This window comes from Hipposideros armiger, unplaced genomic scaffold, assembly GCF_001890085.2.
Source record: "Hipposideros armiger isolate ML-2016 unplaced genomic scaffold, ASM189008v1 scaffold_432, whole genome shotgun sequence".
Lineage (NCBI taxonomy): Eukaryota > Metazoa > Chordata > Mammalia > Chiroptera > Hipposideridae > Hipposideros > Hipposideros armiger.
In genome coordinates, this window is record NW_017731782.1 from 790,578 (window position 1) to 814,807 (window position 24,230).

General features: G+C 34.3%; 1 protein-coding gene across 5 annotated transcripts in view; it reads left to right on the plus strand.

Annotated features, from left to right (window-relative positions):
• The window catches only part of TNPO1 (transportin 1), a 92,688-nt gene extending 79,253 nt beyond the window's left edge, over nucleotides 1–13,435 (plus strand). For 4 of the 5 annotated variants that reach the window (XM_019665063.1, XM_019665064.1, XM_019665065.1 and 1 more), the window contains 5 exons: nucleotides 1,242–1,317; nucleotides 2,192–2,291; nucleotides 4,503–4,577; nucleotides 5,440–5,582; nucleotides 7,764–13,435. In XM_019665063.1, coding sequence (XP_019520608.1) covers nucleotides 1,242–1,317; nucleotides 2,192–2,291; nucleotides 4,503–4,577; nucleotides 5,440–5,547 — 359 coding nt within the window. In that variant the 3' untranslated portion in view covers nucleotides 5,548–5,582; nucleotides 7,764–13,435. Of the gene's footprint in view, nucleotides 1–1,241; nucleotides 1,318–2,191; nucleotides 2,292–4,502; nucleotides 4,578–5,439; nucleotides 5,583–7,763 lie in introns of those variants that run through there. The other variant, XM_019665066.1, reaches the window with a different exon arrangement.
• Nucleotides 13,436–24,230: the final 10,795 nt, after the last annotated feature.

The following is a 24,230-nucleotide window of genomic DNA, read 5'->3' on the forward strand; positions in this document are numbered from 1 at the left end:
GTCTTAAACATAGGTTTTCTTTCTCTTGCTTCATATAAATCTGCTGGATTTTAGTATTATCTGTGTAGTTTGCTTCAAGTAATCCTTAAACATTTTTCTTTACCCCCCCACCCTTTTTTTATGAAAGGTTAACCTGTAAGTTTTTGAGAGAACACCATTAAAGCACCTCATGGTTTGTTTTCTGTTTGTATTTTTTTTCCCGTTGTGTATAAATGTATTTATATGTATGTATCTTTGAATTGCAGAATGCAGTTCTGAATTACACTTGTTTTAGCTCTTTGTTAAGTTTAAGGACTTCCTGAATTTGGATGGTGAATATATGTTTGATTAATTCCCATTTTAAATAAAATACTAGCATGTAATCAGTATAATGTTTTATCTGTTTTGTGCTATGCCTTTTATAGCAAAGAGAATATTTGTTTGGTCCACATATCACATGTTATTACAGTGGACTGGCTAAATTTTCTTTATATTAGATACGGTATGAAATAAGTAGACTGTTACCTGAGTTTATCACCATTAGAGGGTTTTTGGAATGTGATCTGACATAGCACAGCAATTTTCCAATCCATTTAGTGTGTACCATAACACCTAAAATTTGACAGTTGATTTTGATATCAGGCAACAAATGGTCCACTGGTTTGTTTTGGAAATGTTAAACAAACAAAAAATTTTCTAAAATTTGGATTAAATTCCTGGATAATTTTCAAAGACTAGAAATCACTTATAAAAGAAATATGGAGAAGTGAGAAATTTTAACCTCCGAGAAATGTGTTTGAGCAGACGATTCAGAAATGTAATCATTCACCTTTGCTAATATTTCTTGGGGAAAACACAGATTGCATTATTAAATTCTGAAATTTCAACTGGCTTTTAATGAAGAATCTCTAAGTCATCTATTTAATCGCTCATCTTTTTATTAACACAAAATGATATATTGACACTTCATTGAGCGAGAAAAGCAATTCATGGTTTTTGGTGTTCTCTCAATCTTTAAAGTTTTTTCAATTCCTTTTGTTTTTCCTTTTTCAAGAGTATGCCATATATGTTGCTGCCCCTTATTTTAGGGGGTGGTAATAAACAGCACTGGTGAAATCTTATGTTTATTATCATACACAAATTCTGTTGGTTTCTGTTTCTGAGTTATTTGTTGTTTTTTCTTTATTTTTTCTCCTTCCCCCTCATTTGCTCATGTCTTGGTTGGCGTTTGGTGGTGTATAACCGTGATTGCGTTACCTTAGCAATAACAATTGGTCGTCTTGGTTACGTTTGTCCTCAAGAGGTGGCCCCCATGCTACAGCAGTTTATAAGACCCTGGTGTGTATTATTCAATCTTTTTTTTTAATTCATTTTTCTTCACTCTTTCTTTCTCTTTCTATCTCACTTTTAGATATATTTTCAGTTGGTTACAAAAATCACAATCCTTAATCATTGCCAACCATGTGACTAATCTTGTCCTATCAGGTTTGTGAGGTTTTTAGTAGCATCGTCATGTATATTTATTTTATGTTGTGGCTAACGACTAATTGATGCATGGGATAAGATTGTCACATGCTTGCTGTGTTAAAAAGCTTGATTATACATAAAAAGCATTTAAATATCCACCAGTAAAGAAAAGATGCATGCAATTCTATAAATTTAGGTTTTTGCATTATGTTTCTTTTTAAGAGTTAATTTGAAAAGTTGGACTGCATTTAGAAATATATGTTTAAATTTGTTATGTATAAAAATCTTATTTGCTTGTTAATGTAAAAGTTAAACATCTACACCATAAGTTCTATAATAAGTTTATATTGTGGCAGTATATCCTATGTTCTGCTTCTTTCGATTGATAATCTTTCAATTCAAGTCATTTTTAGTAGTGTTTAATGGAATACAAGTCATAATACAGTTTTAAAAATTGGTAATTTACTTTTGGCTCAAGCTCATTAAAGTTTAAATGGAGGATTAAAATCAATTGTCCGTTTCATAGATGCAATCTACTAATAAGAAAATGAGAATTTCAAGGCTTTCACTATATTGAGATTAGATGGGCCCACATACGGGAAATGTGAGAAACTTTAAGCTTTATGAAAATTCTTGGAATATAAACATTATACTGTGGAGCTTATTCCATTAAATACTGTCCATTAGCATTGTAATTGAATCTGCTTCCTACTTAAATTCTAAACTCAATTTTATAATTTAATAGGTGCACCTCTCTGAGAAACATAAGGGACAATGAGGAAAAAGATTCAGCATTTCGTGGGATTTGTACCATGATCAGTGTGAATCCCAGTGGAGTAATCCAAGTAAGATATTCATAGTGAATTGTTTTTAATTTTTAATGTTCTGAATAATGAAACTTTAAAGGGGGAAATATCTTAACACTTTATAAAAATATTACAGATTTTTTAAAAGATCCTAAAACAAATTGTGTTTTAAATGTTATATATTTCTTAATATCTGAAATGACCAGTTTTTATTTCCTAAATCTTTTATTTGTCATGAAATACAGTAATAGCACATTGGGAGAATGAAGTTACATTCTTGTATTGAATTAAGCCAAAGCTGCTTTCATTCACATTTAGACCTCATTGATTTCCTTTGTATATGTCTCCCGTCCCTGAATATCAGTTTGTTGAGTTTGAGGATTTCTACACTTAGAAGAGTGAACAAATTTAGAAACTCGGCGACTAAAATAGAATACTGCTTTAATTTTGAGAACTTATGATTTATTTGTCCTTATTTTGTTTCCTATTTTAGTGCATATTATATTTAGACAGCTTTAGCATTTTTTAAAAATCATTTGGCAATAGTATCAAGCATGAGTCTGATCAAACCTCTAGATCCAATTGCCAGTTTGCAAGACACATAAAACAGGAACATATTGATTGATATCATGTATGTGAAATGAACAAAATGCGAGAAAGCTGTGGAAACTCTTAAGTTAGATGCCCCAGGTTCCTCAACAGATAAATTGTAAAAAACAAAAAGTATGGGCGGGGCTATCAAGAAACTAATTTTTCACTTCCAAGAGATGGGTGCTTTGAACATTTTTTAATTGAGACCTTTTGATATTTCCTGTCATAATTACCATGTTGTTGAATTTAGGTTAAGAAACATTATGAATTGCCAACTTACAAAATTCAGATTGAAGCAGGTGATAGGCATTGAAAACTTTCAAATTAGAACTGGAAGAAACCTTTTTTTGACTACTTTCATATTTGTAAAACATTAATAACTTACCATTAAAACAAGCCAATACTATCTTTATAGGTGGTTCCTAGTTGCAAAATAACCTCCTGGCATTCTTTTTTTTCAATAGTTTAGAACTTTTTTTTTTTGTCACCTGAAATGTATTTTAGAGGTATCTGATATGTTTACCTAATGTTGAAAAGGAATGCTTTCCCACTGAGATTTTAATTTTTTTTCTTTTTTGAATTAACATTTGAAGTAACACGTGGATGGTCATGAAATCACTACCAACTTAAGAATTGGTAGAAATTTATACTTTTTACATATGTATTTGGACAGTGTTAAGAGAAAATGTCATAAGCTTTATTTTTTATGTTTAAATGTTCAGTCATATCCTATTAATAGAAATGTATATATTTGAGTTTTTAACATCAGACTTTGATATTTGGAAGATATAAGGAGTCATAATTTGAATAAATCATGAACTTTAGGCACATGGCATTTTATTTGCTTAAATATGTGTTTTATACACATTAGTAAATTTTTTAATTAATGAGGTTTTCTGAATTTAATAGTAAAATTTTAAATAGTTGACATGTCAGAACATTAGCAATATCTTGAATGTCATGTTGAATTGTGTCAGTATGATAGTCAATATTTTTAAATACTTTATTTAGTGAAATATGTAAAGCATAATAAGCCTGTTACCACTTTATTATCTAGAAGATAATCTTACAACCTGATAATCTTTTAAGTAATTATTTGAGCATTGAGTTTTTTGTTCCTTTTGTTTGAGTTGGGTTTGGTTAGGTTGGGTTAGGTGTTATTTGTAACTACGTAATTAGTTTTTCTTCTGACTTTTGGTCATTTCATTTAAGTTTCTATCTGAAGATGGGTCTTGAAATTTAGGCCTCTTAATTCCTATACTTCAAGCTTATTTGGTATATACTTTTAACTAACTTGAAATTATTTTTAGGCTAGTCAGAACTGTAAGATCATTGGATTTATATAATTTTTTAATCTAATAAATTTGATGCTCATTTGGTGCTTTCAGTCCATTCCTGATGCTACATCGTTACTAGACAGAGGTTTTGTTTTGTTATGTAAAATAAAATGTAGACGGGCACTAAATGCCAATATGAACTGAATGAGTAGAGGTTCCTTCATGGTGGAGTAATAGGGGTAATTATTTCTAAGTTTCATAATCATAGTTGATTTCCCCCCCCTCTAATTTTTTCACTAGGATTCTGTCATGATATTCTGGTTTAGATATGTTTTTGATGTTTTGACAAATATATCAATCTAAGATGTATTTCTTATTACAGGATTTTATATTTTTTTGTGATGCTGTTGCATCATGGATTAACCCAAAAGATGATCTGAGAGACATGTTCTGTAAGGTAACTAAAAAGTCTTTATGATGTATATATATATATATATATATCATGGGACTGTCCTAATTGGAAAGTTTAAATTATTTTTATATTTCATATGAAACTTAGACTCTTCAAATCAATATTGGTAGACTATACAACCTTTGTTCTCAGTAAAAAAAATTGGCTTAATCTTTTCTGAAGATACAGCAGTGATTCTGTATCAATAGAGCATGCACTTTGAAAATACTTTTTCAAGTAGTAGCACTGATTCATGTCCCATTACCCCACCTATGAAAATTAGCATATATTTTCAAGTACAGCTGAGATTTGGAGTATAATATAAACTGTTGAACAAAGTAAATCTAAGTGGTCTCCACAGGGATTAAAACCTATATATAGTTCTTTGTTTAAGTAGCCTTCCCCGTCCCCTTTCCCCATTTGATTAACTGTTCTTGGAACTCAACCATAACAAAACAAGAAATAAGATGCTGTTACATATTTGAACTTTAGTCATAGCCATGAACCCAAAGCCTTGTGTATTTCCTACTTGAAAAAACTTAGTATAGCATAGAAATTTTATCCTGTGGGTGACTTTCATACTTTTTTATTTGTTTTTCATAAATATTATGTCAGAGATTGCTTAGAGTACATCTTACTAGGACACTTGCTAAATTCTAAACCTCTCAAAACACTGTTTAGCATATTCAGTGAGGTGCTTTTAGGCAAGACATGGAATGGTATAGAACACAACAAAGCTGGAGAATTATTACTTTAAAATGGATAAAAATTGTAGAATAAAATCAATGTTTGATTTCAGAAGCTATGCAGATCTGAGTTTTTTCTCTTTTGTTATTGATAAATTAATGATTTTTTTCAATCTTTGCAGATTCTTCATGGATTTAAAAATCAAGTTGGGGATGAAAATTGGAGGCGTTTCTCTGACCAGTTTCCGCCTCCCTTAAAAGAGCGTCTTGCAGCTTTTTATGGTGTTTAACCTCATACACTTAAGCTGCAGTCCCATAATTAGGGGTAAGTTGTAAGAAGTTTGAAACTTTTCAGGATAAAGAAACTTAGGACTGCAGTCTAAAATTACTGAATAGAGTAAAAGCTGTTTGTTTTCTACAGAGATTGAATAAAATAGTCTCATCTGTATTGGACTTTAAAATTACTTAAGTGAAGGCTGGAAAACTTCTTTTTAGAGGACCATCAAGCAAGATAAAATGCATTGGTTCCACTCTGAATCCTAACTAGAAAGAGATCCAAGATGGCATTCTAATTAGATTGTTTAATATTGCTTCAGCTATTCCTTTTATGCCCTGTAAGAAATCACCAACATTCACTGTGGCAAAGTAGAAATTATTTAGTTTTAAAACAGAATTTATAGTCTCTGGTATACCAAGAACTTTCTATGTAGTGAGCTTTAGGAATAACCCAAGTAGAATTGGAACTGGGTTTGGGCTCAGCTAAGAATATTTAATATTCAATCTTCAACATGCATTTTACTGAGCACCTATCACGGGCCCCAGCACTGTGATTTAAAATGAACATTGAAAGATTCTGTTTTGGTTTGGTGCGAGAGAGGGGTAAAGAATCCACTTGGATTCTTGTTCATTGAGTTTTTCTGTTCTTATTAAGTAGAACTAACAATTCAGGTCTCTTGGTCTCATTTTCTTCATTGAGTTCTACTGAAGATTAAATGCTGTACTATATGTGATGCCAGAACTTTATAATATATTGCCTAACACACTAAGTTAGTGAACCAGCGGATATACTTCTTTAGGTTTTAAACATGAGCTGAGACATATTTTACTAGAGGGCCAGAGAGTGTACTCAATGTGTGTCCAAAAGTTATATAACAAACTGAATTACCTTTTATGTTGAAATTTTTGTTTGGTTGCTTGTTTGCTCTGAGCTAGGTTTTAAACCTGGAAAGATTTCAACATCCAAGTTGTCTAATTAACCTGGAAGACAGTAGAAATAGATGTGCAGCCTCTGGAATGTCTCAGAGCTCTTCGTGTGTGTTGTCCCACTATGGTCTTGAGTCCTAATAGCTGTTTTGTGGCCTTAGCATTTTGGAAAAGTGCTTGATTCACTTATGTTAAATCATGAGAACACAATAGATGAGAATGACTTTTAGCATCAAAGGCCATAGATTCAATTGTGAGCTAAGTGTTAAGCACTTTGAGATTTATTACCTTCTGTGGGCTCTTATCATATCACCAATTAGGAGTTAATTGTGATGACCATGTTCTGAGACAAGGTATGTAAGAATTATCAGTTTTCTCGAATTAGAGATAAAAGTGGATCAATATCTTTTATTCCTGCCTTTTTTCTACTCTTCCCTCTTTTCAGGGGCAGAGAAAGGGGTTGCTCATACTTCTCCACAGATGGGCTAATCACCCTCTGTGAATTCAACATGGTCTTTTATAAGTGTCCAGACGTTAGCATGAGTGGTTAGTAGTGTTTTGTTGTGCAAGTTTCACTGTCAGGAACTAGTTAGAATCTCCCAGGAATCTACCTTAATTTCTTAATGTCCTTATCATTAAAACTGCTAGCATTGAAAAAGTCCTTACCAGGGAAATCAAGAGTCCTGAGAGTATAGGAAATGACCAAGTAAAATAGGGTCAGAGGAATTATTAATTAGGAACAAGAGGGCAAGTGTTAAATATAGTGACCCTATTGCAGTGTGAATACCTTTAGTGCCTAAGCAAAAATGTCAGACAACCAAAAATAATGCTCTTTCATTTTTTGATGGGTTGGATTTTCATTTGCTTTATATTGGGAATACTGGCAAAAGGATAATGTTTTAATTCTCACTAAGAAAAGTGATTGTCCTAAAGAAAGTGCTGGTTAATTTTGAAGAAGACAACTTATGTAAGAAATTACTGGCTTCCCATTGGAGCCCAGTGTGCAAAGGGAGGTAAAGAATTAGACTGTGCATCCTAGAAGGCACATTTCATATATAAAAAGTGCTGCACGCCTCTCTGCATGTCCCCAGCTTGGTTTCACTTTTTATATGCATTTGACAGTTGAGAGACATAGGAGAAGGAAGCAACATGGTTATCACTGACTAACATAACCTTTGGCAATTTGTCCAATTTCTCATTTTCTTTATGCAGAGATAGCATCATTACTTGATTAATTTTGTCTTCCACTGGCTTTAAAAGAGAAACAATTGTTAAAGTATAAAATTGTTTTCTTTTCTTACAGGTCCTTCAGTCTTGGAGACCATGAGGGAGCCTCTGCACCCAGGGAAAATGTTACCCTTTACAGGGGGGAAGGGTAAACCAGTAGGGAATACAGTACAATCCCAACCCTACTGGGAGGGGCGGGAGGGAGGTGTTGCTGTATTAAGTCGATGTTGGGAAACGTTTTAACATCACCTGGAGCCTTTGTGGGTGGAAATTACAACTCCACACTGGATGTGAAGAAGCAAAAAAAAAAAACCTGTTTATTCACAAAACATTACATTCTGGAATATTAATGGGGAATTGTACCAAAACAAGAACTATATAATTGATGCATAGGGATAACCGAGAGAGGAAAATTTCTATAGCACCCAATAAAGGAAACCTAAGAATGGCAGTGACGAACAGTAAAGAAGCTTTTTTTTTATTATTTTATTTTTTTAATTTAAAGGTTTTTATAAATTTTCCCACACACAATGGGACCTCGTTTTTGCATGCTGATAAAGAACTACACAAAAGAAGCTAACAGAATTAAAATCAGCTTGCCTACCCAAAATAGAAGCAGGTTCTTGGAAGTTACAGTTTAAGGTACCCCAAAAAAAGTTGGAAATAAAAAAAACTAATCTTTAAACAATGAAGCACCCTGTGAAATGCCAAATGAGTCACTCCTTTTACCTTTGTGGGGTGGGCAGGGAGGGAGGAATAAATGGGGTTGGACATATCAAACTAAAGATTGAACTCTCGATTTTGCATTAAAACATTAAGGTAGTGGGTATAATTTGATGGTTGTACTTCATTAGATTTAATTTCTAGGCCAAGATGTTATTTTTAAAGTGCAGTTTTAAGGTTCAGGCATGCATTCTGGCTCCTAGTGATTGAAAGTAAATTAGTGGGAAAGTAAGTAGCATGCTTGCATCACATAGAGTGAGTTTGGTATTCATTTACCTCTGTTGCGCCAGTTTGTGTTGCAGTTTACCAAGTCAATATAGCCCTGCATTTAAAATTCCTTTTTAAGATTTGTGGATTTTATTTTTATTAAGAATATAGATATAAAGTACTGTAGTTTACAGCTAGGCCTTGAAATACCTTTTTAGGATCTGTTAGGAAATAAGATTGATATTGTATTGTGTGTAACCTGCACAATGTGGAAAGCTGATATACCTGTGCAAAATCTTTGCCTCTGTGCTGTCAAGTGTGATGTGCTTTCTGCATGGTTATATACTAGTGATTTTATCAAAACTTCTAAAACTTAAATTACATGGTAAAAGATCTGTAAGAGGCTGCATAAATGTTAGTTGGCACATAAAGACAAATGTAGAAGTTAAAGACATGATTGCTATATTTCGATGTTTATTCCCACTCAACATATTGCCTTCTAAGCTTTCTTTTTTGTTCAAAGCATGATCTTAAAGATAATGTTTAAGTTAATGGATGTAATGCAGGGTTCCTACACTGTATTGGCGCATGTTGGTGGCCCTCTGTGCCCTAGATATATGCACACAGGGTGCAAGTAAAAAGCTACAGAGTGAAAGTTGATTTGGATCCTCTTCATTTCATTTGTTTAGCTTTTCTGTTATTTTTCTCTACTTACTTGTATTCCTGTGAATAAATCCTTGTTAAGTTAACCCTTTACTTTTCCTTCCATGTGTATTTTCTTATATACTGTGAATGTGAAAACCTTAACTGGTACACTTGATCTTGTGTCCATATGAAAGTGCAAGTCTTTATTAATTTGGATTGCCTGAACAGTGTATCCCATGATGATGAAGGAAAATGGAGAGATTTTTCTTTTTAACTCTGCTGGTCAGAGATGAAGCCACACCTTTCCATTTTTCAATGCTGCATATTTAATCTGCAACAAAAATGTTAAGCCATAACAACCTTTTTATATTTTAGTTTGTCACCTTTGCATTGCAGAATAAATACTGAATAACCATTTTTATAAGCAGTTGCTCCTCTTTGCATGGTTCTGTTCTTCTAAAAGTGTTGAATGATACAGCCATTGCACTGAAGTTTGAGCTGTATGTGTGTGTTTATAAATACCGTTTTTAAAATTTTTAAATGCATGATAGCATGCAGAAAGGTTTTTGTTAAATTGTGTGTGTGTGTGTGTGTGTGTGTGTGTGTGTGTTTTTTAACATGTTCTTTCACCTTTCCTATACTTTGGCTTTGCAAATTTCAGTCTGTAGGGCCTGAAATTATATTTTCTAATGTCCAATTTTTTTTTTAATTATAAGTTGGATCCAAAGGGTATGTAGCATTTTTCTTTCTAGTACCATTGGTTCACTGGGAACTCAAAATTTGCTTCCTAGTTAGTCTTTAAAATCTGACTAGGGGTACCTATTTTATCCTTAAATTCTAATGATATTGTGTAGTATTCTGAATACTTTATAGAATTTAATATGGGAGATATTTTAATATTCTAGAATAGGTAGTATTTTAAATTGAAAGAAATGGCAAAATTCTCTAAACATTTTAAAACAAACATAAAAACAACCTTCAATAAAGTTATCTGGACCTGTGATTGACAATTCTATATTGACTAGAAACGCAGTATTGTCACCTGTTTGATTAGAAATTGGTTTCCAGTTGGGCAGATATGTAACGTAAGAATGCTCATTTTTTTAGTAATTTAACCAGTTTTTAAATTAAAAGGAAATTTAATTTAAAAATAGAAAATAAAATTAAGTAAATATGACTGATAACCTGAGATCGGGTTGCGGTTTTTTGGGGGTGTCCCCCTCCTCCCAGGTTATTGTTTCTTCCTAATTTATATTTCAGATGCATAGTATAGCATAGGAATTTGCAGAAGCCATTTAAGTTATCTTTTGAGGTAAGCTCTGATTTAGCATTTATTCTGATAAAACATCATGGGATATATATATATATATATATATAAGCAACTTGATTCTTGTGTAGTCTTAATAGTGTTGAATGTTGACTGAATGTCTATGAATTGTGAGTTTGTCTTTGTTACATTCCAGTGTTTCTGCCTCTTGGCATGCTTAAAGCACGGCTTCCTTCATCTGCTCCTTACACACTAAAGTGCTGTTAGTGTGCTCAACTACAGAGATAGCCGCTGCTAAGTGATGTAGATTTTCTACTTGAATATTTTTATGTTGTAGGAACCTCAGGAGGTCAGTGTTTACTGTTTTATATATATGCCTTCTTTTTCCTGTTCAAGCTTCTCTCTTTGAAGGATTCTAACAGAACAAAAGCTGCTGATCAACCTAAGTTGGAAACAGAAAGTGTATTTAATATAATTTAAATGCATGTTTGACAGTTCCATGTTATCCATTAGTAAGTGAACTTAGTGCCACAGATACTCATTTATTCAGGAAACAATTTTGCTTTTTGTATTGTCTAATCTTTAATACTAACTTCATACTATGTAAAAAAAAAAATCACTTTTTTATATTTTTTGGGTTGGTTATTTCCCAAATAATCAACATGTAAATAATCTTTAAGAGCCAGTTCTAATGCTTTTACATTATTGCTACTTGATTTTGTGACGCAAGTTAGATTTCAGAAGAATAGATTTAAAAACACTTAACCAAGCCATTACATCTTTAAAACAAAATAAGTAGCATACGTTTTGTAATTAACATATTGATAAACACTGTGATTTTTTTTGTTAAGACTTTTTCATTGATATGAATTGCTTAAATTGCATATATTGTAAAATAGAATCAGATGTATATTTTAAAATAATTTCAACTGACTTTCCTGTATTGAAATGCTTTGTCTACTTAGTTATAAAATATTCAGATACAAGTTTTATCTCAGGTGAATACTCTTGTATCCTTTTTGCTTTGGTCACATATGCTTATAAAGGGTCATCATACATATTCTTTGTTTTTGAGTGTATTTCATGAAGCATCTTCCCATTTAGCCTAATTTTTCCAGTCATTTTTGCAGACTAAGGTGGTATAAATCCCTCCTGGCGAGCCTTTTACATGTAGGTTTACCTTGAAAGTGAGTTCAGTTTGGTTCTCCTTTTCTCCAAACTCTCAAGATAGTAAAGTGGAAATTTTTCTGTCCTATATTAAATACTACATAGCTGAAATGTCAGAATTAAATTATGTCTTAAACCCTTTTGTCTAAATTTATCTGAAGTACTTTGCCATAAAGAAAAAAGTGGTTTTTTTGCTTCATATAATATATCTATATTATTCATATTGAATGTATTAACAGATAACGGTGCACAAACATTCTTCCCAAGAGAAGAGTGTGTCATGCATAACTGCAATTTTAATTCTTCCTTTAGTAGTACTTTCAAATACACACAGCTTTGCTTATTGAATTACTTTTGCAAATAATACAAGGAGGGAAACACTAACTGTTACTACTATACTGTTATTGAAGAGTAGGCATTGAAATCTGGTCTTCAGATCGTTAAAGGCCTGGGATAATCTAGATGAAAAAGCAGAAAAATAAAGAACTGTGTGAATATTATCTAGTAATACCATTCAAGAGCATTGTATACCTACTTAGTACCTTTAATACTGTATTAAATATGGAGATACTTCTAATGCCTCTTAAAAATTAAACTTGACATAAGAGTTTCATTCACTTGTACACTTTACAGGTGACTTGTGACTAATTTTTTCAATCTTAATGTAGATCTTTCCCCCACTGATGATGTATGTAGAGGATTCTTTATCTTTGCCTAGTTATTATACTTATTAATTTTAAGGTATACATTTAAATTATAACATCTGGTTATTGTGATTTGTACCCCAGAATGTATTGTTTTTTAAAAAATGTATTCATGATTTTGAGCGAATTTAAATGATTATTTTCCCACCTCTTGTACATTTTAAAACCAAACCAAATTACTTTGCCAAGCATTATATCACTATTTAGGAAAATAGTGTTTTCCCTTTTATTATAATTTTTGTTCATCTACCATAGCATCCCCTTATACTATGGCTTGTTATTATGCAGCATTGGCTGTTTGCATATAGTAGGCTTCCGAAAAGCCTATTATAACATGGTTAGCCTAGAAGGCAATGCTGGTCCCTCCTCATACCAGCCTCGTAAAGGGGCTCTGCTGTACTTCCGCTGTGCTTTCCCTGTACTGCTTCATTGTTGTTTTTGTCTGTGAATATATAACCAAATTAAGATATGGTGTGTGTTTTTTTTTTATTATGGAGATAATAATTAGACAATACTGTGTAATTAATTTTACTTAATAGGCTATCTGTGAGATGTTTAAATGTGGCTTCATATTACAAAACACTTTTACACTTAATATTCATGTTACCATTGGGTGCAATAATTTAGTAGTTTTAGCTTTAGTTATAAATAACTGGATCTTTCTGCTGACAACTTAGGTTGTATGAGTTATGCTTTTAAAAAGCTTTAAATCTGATGTTTCCTGTACCTGCCACACTATGTTAGAATGTGTCCTTCAAACATCCTCCTGCAACTTCTCAAACTGTACTAAATTGATATTTCTTGAAGTCTAACTCTGTGCTAACAGATCTTCATTTTAAATAGAATAATACGGTTTTAATTTTTGATAAGCTGCTGAATTTTAAAGAGAGTTTTTTGGGGCCACCAAATATTTTGGATCATGCAGAGAATATATATTGTACTGTAGTAATTTTGTATTTACATTTGTATGATGTGACATAATAGATGTGAATGTTAATCACTGCTTGACTATGTTAATAAAGTTGTTTAACTATAGACGTTTCATTCTGATTTTTAATGAAAGGAAATAAGCTTTCTCCCTCCCCACCCACCATTTTGGGTCCAGATAGGTCTTGTTAGTTGTTTTTGTTTGGGTTTTTTAAGGTTTGGGTTTTTTTTCCTTAGCTTACACATTAGTGCACTCTTGTTAACATCTGTTTTTAAAATTAACTCCTACTGACATGTCTCAGCAGTTGATTCTAGGTTCAGCTTTTGGTGGGGGAGGAAGAAAAGATAGTGCTCTGCAAAAAAAGAATTAAAGGTGAAGTTGTGAAGAAAACATTGTAAGAATAGATTGTGTGAATTGTATGTGTGTTCTATTAAGGTTTCCTGTTTGTCCCTCAAAAAATGTTAACTTGTAGTCTTGGAAATTAATATTTATAAAAGTAGTAGTTTCCTCTTCAGGCTGTAATTCATTATTATAGTTGCATGTCACTAATGAAACATGTTAATACATTTCAAGGGAAATGTGTGCAGAACTCGAGGAGTCTTTTTTTTTTTTAGATTTAGCATAAGGAAAGGGCCTGAGATTAGATCAGTGCGGCCCAAGAAATTTTAAAGAAGTGAGAGGCCCAGGTTTCTTTCCCTTTGTTACAGGCACATGAAAATATTAGGACTTCGATTGTGTGAGAAGATAAAACCAGCCTAATCATCAGTTATTGAAGATGCTGATCTGCTAATTTGAGAAATTATGCCTAAAACTAAAAGTCTTTTTCCTTTGTAAGTCATTTGGTGAAACTAAAGTACATACTCTAAGATGTTTTCACTTTATACCTGTTTGAACTGACAGGGATTTTTGTTTCATAGTTCATAACCTGATTCCAATTTACATTACAGGCGATTGTTTAGGACTGGTTGGAAAAGTAGCAGTTTAACTATGCAGCTCTAAATTTGGACTCTCGTTACTACACAGTAGGAACTGCTGAAGTTGTGACTACCATTTTGTAATTCTTAATCTCAAGAGTCCTGTGTTAGCTTGATGTAAAAGAGCCTCCTAAAACATACACATAGATCATCATTGCAAAAGACGATTTAGAAACAATGCAATTACATTGGCAAAAGTGATACCGGAAAAATTGTTACACTAAGAACCTTTAGATTTTTGCACCAGTCATGAATGAAATTTATTTCTATGCATATTACAGCAATCTTGGTCTGCCAGTTTAAATTTTATTCTGTTTTTCTGTTCAAGCTTTTTGTTGCCTTTTGAAGAACTTCATTAAACAATTTAAGAAAGAAGTGAGCAATTTTTAATGAATTTTGATACATCTACCCAATGATGACTTTATTTCTGTGCATATATGAATAGATAATGAATTTGTGTATTAATTTTTAGTATCCAAATTTGCCTGTTAATATACTTCGACATGGTAGCTACATGGTATTCTAGGAACAATTTACACCACCGTCTTAACTATTGTTGAACAGTCAGAAGTTATTTCTCATTTTTCACTCTTAGAAATAAGGTGGTGATTAATGTCCCTGTGCTTAAATGTTTGCATACATATGCAGTGATTTCTCAGTGGAATCGTCATGTCAAAGGAGGTAGTTATAGTCCCGTTTCTTTACAGATAAAGTACTAATTTTCATACCCAGCAGCAATTTCAGTGGGTGTTCTCATGTGTGCTGTAAGTTGTGCTTTGATAGCATGATTTTCTAACTTCTTATTTAGTAAATGTTATATACAAAACCTATGTTTTCCTACTACATATTTAACAGTTATCTGAGTTTTATGTCACAAGTACAGTTCCCTGGTCTCTTGGAGCTTATATCTTATTGTAGGAAGGCAAATAAGTAACGACATGGTAGCAAGTGCCAGTGAAAAAGCAGATGGTAGGGGAGGCTTGCTACTTTAAATAGGGTGAGGATCTGAGGGAGTCTTTTGAACAAAAACTTGGAGTGAGTATGGAAGTCTGGGGGTGAGTGTTTCAGGTGAAGGGAACAAAGACAAATGCTGTGAGATTACTAGTAATATGTTTGGTGTGTATTGCATGCAAATGAGAAGGATGTGGCTTGAGCTCTAGAAGCAAGGGAGAAGAATAGTAGATAAGACAGAGGCGACTGAAGACCAGATGGTGTAGGTCATTTTTGCCCTCAAGTGAAGAAAGGAACCTTTGTAGGGTTATCTGGATATGTTTAAAGGAGGAATGAAGATTTGCCAACACTCCAGAAATGGGTTGGGAGGAAAGAAATCAAAGATGGCTGTTATGGCTTTTGGTCTTAGCTGAGCAGCTGGAAGGATAGAAATGGTAGTTGGAATAACGAAAATCTGGCGTTTGGTTTGAGACATCCATGTGAAGAAGTAGACAGTGTAATTTGTGAAGAAATAGCACAGGGGCAATGACCTGGAGCTGTAGATGGAAAACTGGAAGTATATAAAAGGGGGCTTCAAAGCATGAAAATGAATAACATCATCTGTGGACTGGGAAAAAATGAAACTCCAACATTGAAGTCAGAATTGAGTAAAGAAAACTAGAGGACCATATTGTTTTCATGTATAGAAAAAATAACGGCTGAGAATTTCTTGTACTTCACATGTAGCAACATGGAGGTCCTGGATTTGGGCAGAATTTTTTATGGCTATAGAAGGAAGCAGAGTGAGTGCGGTCTTCCTCCAAGCATTGAGACTACAAATTTCCCTTTCCCACAGTGCCAAGTTAAGGTGCTCTGTTTTCTCAAAACTGAGTTCAAGAATTGTGGAAGCTTGTCAAAACTGAGCAGGCCAAAGTTGCCTGAGATAGATTACTTCCCCAAATGGTTACAAGCTTCTGGTGTCTAAATTTTAAAATGTTCCCCAAAAGATTAGCAACCGGTTTTTGTTTGTTACTGGACACGATTATGTCATATCTTGAAATAGGAAGTTAATACATATGAAAAAGAAGCCAGACAATTTGTAGATTAGCAGTAATGATGGTGGGATAATGAATCCTAATTCTTTTGAATTAATGGCTGCAGGAATTAAAACCGATTCATAAATAGGCAGTTCAAAAGATCTAAGTCTGGAAACATCTAAATACACATGAAACTAGTACAGCCAGTCAACATTTGGTTGAACATCATTTCTTATACCTATGCTGAGATGCCATAGGAATTTAACTCCTGTTTATATCAGTTAACCTATGGTAAAATTGGTTTTGTTATGTACTGTTCATCCCTTAAGCACTTAACCTACAGGATAGCCATAAACAAATGAAAAGATGCTATATACACTTCCACTAACTTAAAAATTGAAAATGCCAACTGTTAATGATGCACAATAGAGGAACAAGAACATTGCTGATGTAGTACAACTACTTTAGAAATCAATTTGCCATTACCTGTTGAAGTTGAATATGTATCTGCTAAGCCTCGGCAATTTCCCTGGATATATGCCTTAGAGTAACTCCTTATGTATGCCAGAAAACAAGAATCTTCATATCAGCATTGTAATAGCAAAAAAAACCAAAAAACCCAAATGTCCCACAGGATAAACTGTAAAAACTGCTGAGAAAAGCCAGTTTCAGTAGAATACCTACAGAGAACCCAGTTATATAAACTTCAAAACAGACAAAACTAAAAAAATGGGTTAAGTATAATACAAAATTAAGATAGTTACATCTTGGAAGGAGAGCTGAAGGTGCAATCATGAGTCTGGTGGGTACATCTGATCTTTATTTTTTTTGGTTTTTTTATTGGGGTGACGGTCAGTAAAATTATATAGGTCTGAAGTGTACAGTCCTATAATAGTGGGTCGTTGGGAAAGTCATGACGTATTTTTCTATGTTTTTCAATGCAAAAATGCGTCATGACTTTACCGACGACCCAATACATCGTCTATATATTGCATTGTGTGTCCACGCAGTCAGTTCTTTCATCAACGTATATTTAACCCCCTTTACCCTCGTCTATCCTCCCTTACCCTATGGTAACCACTAAACTTGTCTGTGTCTATGAGTTTTTGTTTGTATTTTTTGCTTGTTGCTTTCGGTTTTGTATCCCAAATATGAGTGAAATCATGTGGTTCTCAACTTTTTCTGACTTATTTCGCTTAAATGATCATCTCAAGATCCATACATGTTGTCGCAAGTGGCAGTATTTCATATTTTCTTAGGGCCAAGTAGTAGTCCACTGTATATATGTACCACGTCTTGATCCAATCATATATTGAAGACCATTTTGGTTGTTTACATGTCTTGACCACCACAATGAGATACCACCTCACACCTGTTAGAATGGCTATTGTCACAAGACAAGTGATAACAAGTGTTGGAGAGGTTATGGAGGAAAAGGAACCCTCATACACTGCTGGTGGGAATGTAAATTGGTACAGTGTGGAGGTTCCTCAAAAAATTAAGGATAGAATTATAACACAGCAATCCCTCTTATGGGTATCCAAAAAATCTGAAAATATCCATAAAAATATAGGTACCCCTATGTTCACTGCAGCATTACTGTTATTATTTAAATGGTACATAAATATATATTCATCTATTTCACACATAAGTTCATAGCACCAGAGAAGACCTACCTAGCTGGTAACCATATATGGGAATACCCATCTCCCTTTACTTCTTTTTTCCCCCAGCAAGTCCATCTTTTATAATAGAATCAGGCCTGAACAAAAAAACAGGCAAGTTTATGACAACACTTGAAATGTGTTAGCTCAAGATCATTTCAACTCAATATATTAGGTCTTCAGAAAAGTCATGACGCATGTTTGCAACAGATGGCACTAGTTCATTTTTTGAAGTATTAGAGTCATTCTCATCTATGTTATTGCTATGTCACTTGACAGCTGACAGTTCTAGCTTCATTCTAAAAAATAATTGAGCGATTTGGTTGAATTTTGGGGATTTTACAAGTTGAAGGTGGAGGACCAAACTGCATTTTTGCCATATTTTACTGTTTTCCATAAAGGGAAGAACGCACGTCAAGCTTGTGAAAAGTTGCATAAAGTTTACGGTGACAATGCTGTGCAAGAACGACCGTGCCAACGATAGTTCACGAAATTTCATGCTGGTGATTTTGATCTCAACAATACTCCTCGGTCAGGGAGGCCCACCGAGGTTGATGACGACAAAGTAAAGGCATTGATCGAGTCAAACCCACATTACACAAAACAGAGAGATTGCAGAAACATTGAACATCCATAATTCAAGAGTTCACGACCACCTGAAGAAGCTGGGATACGTAAGTAAACTCGATATTAGGGTTCTGTATGAACTCAAAGAAGTTCAATTGACGGCGAGTATAAACATCTGCCATATGCTCACTAAACGTGAGGAAAAGGATCCTTTTTTGAAGCGACTGATAACTGGTAATAAGAAGTGGATTGTTTACAACAATGTGGTGTTCAAACGGTCTTGGTCCCGACGTGATGATTCGCCTCAAACGACATCGAAAGCAGACATTCATCGGAGGAAGGTTATGCTCTCAATGTGGTGGGATTTTAAAGGTGTGTTTTTCGAGCTCCTTCCAAGGAACCAAACAATTTGAATGTGTACTGTCGGCAATTGGACAGTTTGAACAAATCTATCATCCAGAAACAATTAACAATCCAGAGCTTGTTAATTGTAAAGGAGTTGTGTTCCATCGCAACACAAGACCACACACAAGTTTGATCACCCGTCAAAGATTATTGGAGCTAGGATGGGATGTGTTGCCACACCCCTATACTCGCCTGACCTTGTGCCGTCAGACTTCCACTTGTTTCGCTCTCTTCAAAACTCCTTGTGTGGTATAACGTTCAATTCAGATGAGGCTGTAAATCAGCACTTCGTTCAGTTTTTCACAAGACAGGTTCTTCTATGAACGAGGAATTATGAAGCTCACTGAAAGATGGCAAAAGGTTATTGAACAAAACGGCCAGTATAGCATTGATCTTTGTTCTTTATATAAATAAATGACCTTTGAAAAATATAGACAAAATACGTCATGACTTTTCCAAAGACCCAATACTTAGGAACTAAAAATCCATGAGAGCTTTTGTTATTAAACTTCTGAGGTATTCAGTACTTTCTACAAAGCCAGGTAGTATACTTCTGTATCACCTGTCTGGCATCTTTACTGATAAACTTCTCTAAGTACTTTATTTTTTACATTTTTATTTTGAAGGCACATTTTCCCAAAAAGAAAAGTGTATTTAATACTGTCTTTTTATAACAAATAAGACTTCTAAAAGTTTAACTCATGTTCAAAGGCCCACTCTTTCTATGGAAAAAGGAAGGAATTGATGGTTATTAAGCCTTTCTTCCATGGACACTATGTTGTACAAACATTTCTGTTTTTGTTAAGCCTCATCCTTTTTGTCAATTGTAGGCATGCACATTTTCTTTAAGGTTCTTAAAACGAACTTTAATTTTCTTGAGTTCCTCTTAAGACTAGCTTAAACTATTATATACCCCGTGATGTGTAAATTAAGATACTTCCACTAGATGGAGCCATTTACCTAGATTAATCCTGGAATATTATTAGTACAGAACTTTGTAGAATAAGGCATATACATATAATGAGATTTCCACCCCTTTAGCTCACCTCAATTAACATATTTTTACATGAAAATAATCTTGAAAAAATTTTTCTTTAGAGCAATTTTTAAATTTCAGTGCCATTCTCCCTTAGAACATAGAAAATTTTCATGATGTTCCCTTAAGTCCAAGTGCAGAGTTCATGATGTAAGCAACACAACTGAAACTTTAACGTGCATATGTGTCACCTGAATTCTTGTTAAAATGCAAATTCTGATTCAATAAGTCTGGTGGGTCCTAACATTGTGCATTTCCAACAGGTTCCCAAGTCACGTTGTGCTGCTTGTTTATGGACTTTGAGTTAGCAAGGCCCTAAAGAGTTCTTGGGAACCTGAAGATGAAATTCCTTTATGACAGCAGGAACTAAATAGTTTACATGTAAGCTTCACAAGAGGGCGGGGTCTTGGTGTATTTTGTTTGCTCCAGTATCTGCAGTGCCCTGAGCACTTCCTGAAGCAAAGTAGATAATAAATATTCGTTGAATGAATGAATGCATGAGGATAGGGTCTAAGTGTTTTATGTATATTAACTCATTTAATCTACTTGACAGCCTATGAGTTCAGCTCTACTATTTTTCCTGCTCATAGAGGAAGAAACTAAAGTCATATGTAGTAGAACCAGGATTTAAACTCAAATAGTTGAACTTATCAGTCTGGCTTCAGAGCTTATGCTTTTACCAAAAATATGATATACTGCCACTCATTTTGAGGTAGCCCATTACCGACAATAAGATAAAGTCCCAGACTGATATAGGCACTTATTTTTATTTTTTAAAGAAACTTTGTTAGTGAACAGTGTGTTTTTCCAGAACCCATCAGCTTCAAGTCAAGTAGTTGTTTCAATCCAGCTGTGGAGGATGCAGCTCACTGGCCCATGTGGGGATGGAACCGGCAACCTTGGTGTTACGAGCCTGCACTCTAACCACCTGAGCTAAGCAACTGCCCCAGGCACTGTTGTAATGCTTGTATCTCTGTTTATAGTTGCTTGTTCCTAACAGATTGTGGGATTTGCTACGCCACCAGAGAGTCCCTGTGCTGTGAGTCAAGACTGCACACTAGCTGTGTGCAGAGCATTTTCTCATTTTTTGAGTTGGCTTACAGATGGAGGGTGGAAAAGAAAGGAGAGACATTCAGCTAAGAACCACTCAGGGTTCGTGAAGGAACAAGGTGCCACTAGTTCTTATCCGATCATCTAGTTAAGTCTTGTGGTTTCATTGACCAAAGGGTGTCAGGATCCCAAATCACAGATGATGAGAAAAGACAGGAGCTACTTAAGTGCCTCCTTGTCATTCAGCCAAATGGAACTGTTGAACATCTCTTATCTTGCAGATCTTTTGCTGGGCCTGGGTTCTGTGCTGGGCCATCTCTGGCTTCCTGCTGGGAATTGCTATTTCAGTTATGTCATCATATTGTCAGAAGAAAGTTTTACTTTACCTTGTTTGTTTTTTCTAATCTTTTAGAGCTACCATTTGATCTCATTTGCAAACCTGACAAAAGATGGATCTTTGAAATTTTTCTACCTACCAGAAGTTGCTCAGAATTTAAGTAGTAATGGGGTGATAAAGTTCATTTACTATTACTTGAACAAACTTCCCACTATATATATATATATATATATNNNNTATATATATATATATATATATATATATATATATATATATATATAGCTTTCTGGCTGAAACTTAAATTCTTGTAGTTTTGCATTTAACATTCAGCTATGATATCAGTAAAAATATTTTTATTAAATAGAAAAACCCATGAATTATCTCAGAAAGCTATTGTCTGATTCTTAAGAAACATAAAAGACAGAACGTTTGTAAGTTAAATTTGCATAAGACCTTTTCCCTACCTTTTAGACGTTTTTGTTCCTTGTGACCCCAAGGTCCCCAGAACATATGTGCTCCAGCCTCCTCTCCCTTGATGAATAGCCTCACCTAGTACTTTGAAGAAATACTCATCATATTAAAATTCTTTCCTTCCTATAGTTCTTTTAGGCCAAAACAAGTTTTCACAAGTTTCCGTGTCGTCTGGCCCTTCCTCCACCTCCCAGCTCACCTTTCTCTGGAAGCTTCTGCCACTCTGACCTCTTTGCCCCTCAAACATACGAACTGAGGAAAGCCTCACAGCCTTTGTGCCATCTGTTTCCAATGTCCAAGCTGCTCTCCCGTTTTTATTCACAGTGCTGGCTCCTTTTGGTCACTCAGATTTTAGTCTGAATTCCATTACTCCACAGGAACCTCTCCTCACCACCCGATATAACCCACATGTAGTTTTCTGTCATATCTCCATTTTCCTTTTCTGCGTCACACTTGTTGAATCATCATGTCTCCTGAGTCTCCTTTGATCTTTGACGGTTTCTCAGTCTTGCCTTGTTTTTCATGACCTTGAACATTTTGAAAAGTATTGGTCAAGTGCTTTGTAGAGTACTCAGGTTCAAGTTGTCTGATGTTAACGTTGCTCACTTTGTTAAGGTGATATCAGCCATGTTTCTCTGTAGTAAAGTTCCTATTTTTTCCTTTCCATACTCCCTTCTTTGGAAGTGAGCCATTGAGTCCAGCCCACACTCAAGAGGAAGGGAATTAAACCTCACCTCTTAGAAGGAGGAGTATCTCCATATATTATTTGGTATTCCTCTCTAAAGATGTGTCCCTTCTCCCCTGTTTGTTTGTTTGTTTGTTTCTTTGTTTGTTTAATCATATCAGTATATATATAGCTCAGTATATATTTTTTATTCTTTGGATTATAATCTAATACTATCACTTTTGTTTCTCAAATTGTTTCAACTTTGACCATTGGGAACACTTTGGGGTTGGTTTTTGTGTACTTTTGACATGCTCCTCCTTCTTTATTTTTATTTTTAGCACTTCCTTACTTTCTGGCATTAAGTGATGCTCCAGGCTCATCTTCCATATTTTCTGCCCCAGCCCTAGAATCATCTCTTTCTCCAAGGAGCCCAGGTTGCTTCTATTGGAGAATGGCACTTCGAAACCAAGGTCTGGGTGCTTGATGTGCTCACTGCTACTGGGGTGTCAGTGTTCCTACATCCTCTCGGTGGACAGAGCAAGGAAATGTATACATTCTAACCCATGCATACTCACATACCTATATTTACTTCTGTATCACTACATAAAAATACTGCAGCTGGTGATATTAGATTGATATCTCCAACTTTTTTTTTTTTTTTTTTTTTAGCTGAGCCATCCTGCTACCTGTTGGCAGCTCAGCGGCTGCTCAGCTCGGGCCGGGCATCGAACCACTGTTGCTCAGAGCTCACACTCTTGAGCCAACTGAGCCACTCAGCCAGCCCCTTGATATCTCCAACTCTAATCCATTGTAGTCTTCCCTTTTGCTCCTGCCTTGCAAATTTATAACTTCTTTCTCTGAAAATAATAAACCTGGCTCCAATTATCTTCAATGTATTTAGTTATTTGTTCAACCCTAATAAACATGTAAAGTAGTTTCAGAATTACTAACCCATACCGAGTGAGAAACAAATTTACCAGAGTTCAGTATTTACATACAGTTCCTTCTTTTACCTTACAATATCCAGTCAAAACACCATTTTACAGTTACTTAGGTCAGCTCCTTTTTTCACCACCCCCTACAGTGAGACTTTGTCACATACTTATCAAAGAGTTAGAGAGTCACTTGTCTCAATCTGCATTTCATACTCTGATTCCCACCTATCCTGGCTTCCTAGTTCGTTTTTAAAATCTGCATACAGTAAAAGTTCTATGGATTTTGACAAATGTAACAAATCATTTCTTCACTACCCCAGAACCACACAAAATTTTCCCATGCAGCCCCTTTGAAGTCAACTAGTCTGCCTTCCTCCAACCTTTGACAACCACTGATCTGTTTTTCATCCCTATGTTTTGCCTTTTCAATAATATATAACTGGAATCATAAAGTATATAGCCTTTTGAGTCTGGCTTGTTTCACTTAGCAAAATGCTTTTAAGATTTATTCATATTTCATGGGTCAATGACATTCCTTTTATTGCTAAATTGTATAGATATATTACAGTTTATTCTTTCACTTGTTTAAGGACATCTTGGTTGTTTTCAATTTGGGGAAATTATGAATAAAGCTGTTGTAAACCTTCACATACAGGCTTTTGTGTGAACATAGGTATTCACTTGGATAAAATCAATGAGTAAATATTATTATTGTTTTAAGTTTCTAAGTTTTGGGGTAATTTGTTACAGTAATATATACTTTTAGAAATAGATAATATATAATACTTCTTTCTGAACAATTTGAGAGTGAGTTGCAGATGCCCTTTTA